General features: G+C 40.6%; 1 protein-coding gene across 1 annotated transcript; it reads right to left on the bottom strand.

Annotated features, from left to right (window-relative positions):
- Positions 1-2162: 2162 nt before the first annotated feature.
- BBS12 (Bardet-Biedl syndrome 12) lies at positions 2163-4337 on the bottom strand. Its single transcript, XM_065405699.1, has one exon. It carries the CDS (start codon positions 4335-4337, stop codon positions 2163-2165), a length of 2175 nt encoding a protein of 724 aa, XP_065261771.1.
- Between the last annotated feature and the right edge of the window lie 298 nt (positions 4338-4635).

The raw sequence follows: 4635 nt of genomic DNA, 5'->3' as shown, positions 1-4635 counted from the left end.
TAAATTTAATTCAAAAGAATACCTACCTACCTCTTAGATAGCATATTTCATCCATAGCTCTCTAAGCACTTTATAAATAAGGTCTATACCAGTGATGGGCTGCGTGCGGGCCGCAGGTTGCCTATCAGGGTACTCTGATTGCGGGCTGCGAGACATTTTGCTGACGTTGACTGTCCGCAGGCACACCACACCGCAGCTCCCAGTGGCCATGGTTCTGTTCCTGGCCAATGGGAGCTGTAGGAAGCGGCGAACAGCATATCCTTGCGGCCCCTTCACCTGCAAGCGCCGCTTCCCACAGCTCCCATTGGCCGGGAACAGAGAACCGTGGCTAGTGGGATCTGTGGGGCGCAGTGCCTGCAGATGGTCAATGTCAGTAAAATGTCTCGTGGCCCGCAATTAGATTACCTTGATGTGCCACAGGTTGCCCACCACTGGTCTATATGATCATCCCCCTTTTAAAATATAGAAAATGAGGCACAGAGGTAAATTGTCATGCCCAAGGCTATAATATAGCCCCTAGGCAGGTTTCTGTTTAATAAAAGTTGGAAATAACACCTTTTGGGGAGTAATATTATATAATATGAAAGCTAGTCTCCCTTCTCACAGGAGACAAATGTTCTTAAAATTCACTTAAATTTGTACGAAAAGTAACACTTAGGAAAAGGAAGGTAATGGCAATGGCTTGAGCCAGGCACAGTTCAAGCTTTCTCAGTCAACTCTTTCCAGTGCACCTCAATCTTAACTAGTAATACTTGTGATTCCACTTTTAACAGATCTACTCTGTCTATAGATACCACCATGACTGCTATTTCTTCTAGGAGGGCCTCTCAGCACCCTCTCTAAATAGAGGCATAGGGAAGCTCCCTCTTCCAAGAGAATAGTTACCCCTCTGACATAACTGCGTCATGTCTTATATGGTCACCTGAGCACTTCTTGGCGGCAAGTTTGTTGCCTGATCCTCTGCTGGCATGAATCTACTGAAGTGAACATCACAACACTGATTCAGGCCAGCTGAGGAGCTGATCCTGGGTATTCACTACTTGGAATAATATTCAGTGAAGTATGCTTAATACTGCTCACCTTCTGAGACTTCCAAACACAGAGCAATTTCCCCTCAACTGACAATAGCTAGTCTCTGAAGCACTTAGAATAGGACCTGCAAAGAAAGTGCCCATTTCCTCATCCACGCAGAAGGCACAAGATGTAGGGTTTTCCTCATTGTACTTTTTGCATAAAGACTTCTCTTCCCTGTTTTTGGTTGAGCTCTTCATAGAAGTCCAGAGAAACAGAGAAGGAGCTTTCTCAACCCTTAGCTAAAGGGGTGAAGTGTTGAATCGTCCCTCTCAACAGCATCAGGCATTTGGGGAAATGGTGGTCACCCCCCAAAAAAGGGGGGGGCAATTAAAAAACATTTGTTACTTGTGATGTCAATCTCACTAGTATTTGAATCATCTAAACTCTTCCAGGAACAGGGTAGACAAGACCTGAAGTTTCTTATATGAAAAAATCCACTAGAAATAAGAAACGAGGGTAGACAGACAAAGCAAAGCCCCCTTAAAAATCACAGAACACCCACAAAAACAGCAGTTGAGACAGAAGGGTGTTACTCCTCTGCTGTAGCAGGTGAATAAGGGCAAGAATTGACTTTGTAGTAAAGGGAAATCTGTAGATGAAGCCCTTAGCTGCCCCCCCACCCCTCTGTTTTGCAAAGCACAAACATGCCAGAAACCCAGACCAAATTTCAGTCTTTTCTCTCCACCTGAAGAGTCTGGAGCTATATTTTCTACTTCCTATGCAACGTAACATAAGAAGTGGGGAGGAGAGTTAATAGAGAGAGCATGGGAACAAACAGGCAATATTGTTGCTTAGAGACATTGAGCTCATTTCCATTAGTATCTTCACCTAGCAGCTTCATACTTCTCTCATGCATCAGTTTGACCTTGTCACAGTGTAGATTGGATGGACACCCAGATGCAAACTCCATTTCTAGAAAGTAAAAGCTACAGCATTATCTAGTTTGTCTCTACATCTATGTGCTGAATTTTATTTGTAAATATCATTGGCATAACCCCTAAAAAGTTTGCTTTATAGCTGCACAAACACTGTGTACCTGCAAATTTTCCACCCACTGAGTTAGAGTCCTAAATAAAGCCTACCATGTCCTATAAAAATATGAACTCACTGGATACATGTGAATTTAATAACTGATTTCTATTAGGACCTGTGATAATTTCAGCATCTGTTTGAAGCACTAATAGCACCAAGTCTAGAGCTCTGCGCCATGCCTCCACCTTGGGTGTAACATTGTCATATATCTTTACAGCCTCCTGGGGTTTAGCTGAAAGACCAAAATCCACCATGACCTTATCTCCTTTATTGAACTCTTTCAGAATATATGCTGAAGAAGAACCACAGTCTGCTGCTTTTTTGAGATGATGCTCAATGGAAGCGCTTGCTTCAAACTCTGATGCATAATGAGCAGTGTTACACATGACTCTTGAAAGGTACTGATGCCAACCACTTGCCAGAGCTTTAAGCACAACTGGTTTATACTGTGTCAATGATTTTGTCAGCCAACAAGACGACATGTAAAAATCCCCTGAAGGTTTTTTATCTGGTTGCTTTAATGATTGTTCTTCAAGCGTCTTAAGATGACTGAGGCACAAAAGTTCAACAGCACCACCTCCAGGAAAAACTTTCTGGTCAGTTAGAGCATGATGCAGGCGATAAGCACAAGTCCAGAACTGATCTTCAGTGACTTGCATCTTCGAAGTTACTGTGCTACTAAGCACAGCTGTTACCAGATGAATTCCTTCAGCTTTTATACTAATTGGCACTTTGTTATCCAATTCCATTGTGCTCAAGTCACCAGTTCTCCAGAAATCCACCCAGACACTGCTACCCATACAATGACTATTTACCTGGGAAAGGTATGTCACCAGCTGCACTCCTGTGCCCTTCCCAAAAGCATGTAGCACATTGAGAGTTACTGGATTGATTATCAATATGTTATTCAGGATGCATCTTTCCATTAAACTTTCACACACATTTCCTTTTACCAAAACTAAATTTACTTTTGCTTGTATTAAAATATCTAACACACAATTTATCCATAAACTTTCTGAGCTACTTTCTTGTAAACCTACATTTTCCGATATTGTTCTGACATTTGATGGTCTATTAAATCCCAAGTGACGATACTTTTCCGTTAGATCACCATCTACAAGAAGAATCTGAAGTGGTCTATCCTGAAGTTGCTTGGTAACAGTGGCTTTCTCTGGTGATACTAAAGTGATATACCCTGGACACACACAAGAATAATGTTCAGACAATCCTGGTAAACAGCATGTCACAACTTCTGCAATATTAAATTGAGAAGAACCTGTGTGATCAGCTACTTGTTGCTGGCATCTGACAATATCCTGTACCAATTTCATGCTAGACTGATTCCCATGGCTAAGAGCCATTGCCAATTGTTCAAAATCATTAAATTCATAAGGACATGCTACAGGCCCAGTGGGAGGACCCCCAAAACTGTCTACTTGGAGTGAACAATGTTTTTTTCCTGGAGTGTTAAAGTATCTACTATGAGTTAATCTTGTTCTTTTGGTATAGCTGGACGCAATCAAACTGCTTCCAGGAACTGCAGGCATAGTTTTATTGCCCACTAGTTCAACCAATGAGGGTGTTATATAGTCTGTAGGGCATAGGTGTGAATTCAAACATCTGTTATGAAGATCGCAAGGGCTTGCTTGATGAGAATGAAGGCCTTCTGGAACACTTTCTTCTTTAGATACAGGAACCTCTTTAAGAATATGCACAAGAGGATTTAAAAAACTGTTAGCTCCAATACCAGGAGTTTTATTTTCAATAATTTGGGGCCCCAAACTGCTAGAACTGAAGTGAATGGGAACAGAATCAGGCCCTTTATATAAATCATGTACTGAGAGCTGAAGACCCTGGACTTTTTCACTGCAAGAGTTCAATCCTTCAGACATCACAGATACTATTAGTGAAAAAGGAACATTCTGCTGAAGGCATTCAAGTACAGCACTGCTCCATGCACCAATGAGAAATAACTGGGTAGTCATTCCAGTTTTATATTCTTTGTTCTGTGCCTGAATTGTTTCATTAAGAAGCTGTCCCACTGCACTAGTTAAATCCAAACTTTCAAGAAGTCTAACTGCAGAACAAGTCAAAACACTCTCATTGGTGCTTTCATCTACAATAAATTGATATGATTTTACTGGCCCTAAAAGTGTTCTTCCTATTGATGCTAAAGATGAAAGCTGCTGAAGTCCAATGTGACGTCTTCTGTTCACATTTCTGAAAGCCATGATCAGCAGTCAATATCTGTAAACAAAATACAAGTTTATTGCTTCTGTCCTTATTGTGCTAGACTTCACAAAAAATCAGTACACAATATATAATTAACAAAAATTAACTGAATACAGATTGGGTGAAGTAATTTTACACTGCATGTATTGTATTATAAAATGTTCATGTCGGACACATGCAGTTGTTGAAATGTTGCACTGCAAAGACATTACAGAAGATTTTTTCCTCAAAATTAAAAGCTATTTTAATTTTACCCTATAAATCAAATATTTTATTTAATAAAGCAGATCAGATTTA

Source organism: Emys orbicularis, chromosome 5 (genome assembly GCF_028017835.1).
Source record: "Emys orbicularis isolate rEmyOrb1 chromosome 5, rEmyOrb1.hap1, whole genome shotgun sequence".
NCBI lineage: Eukaryota > Metazoa > Chordata > Testudines > Emydidae > Emys > Emys orbicularis.
This window is presented reverse-complemented; position numbering and strand designations above follow the sequence as displayed.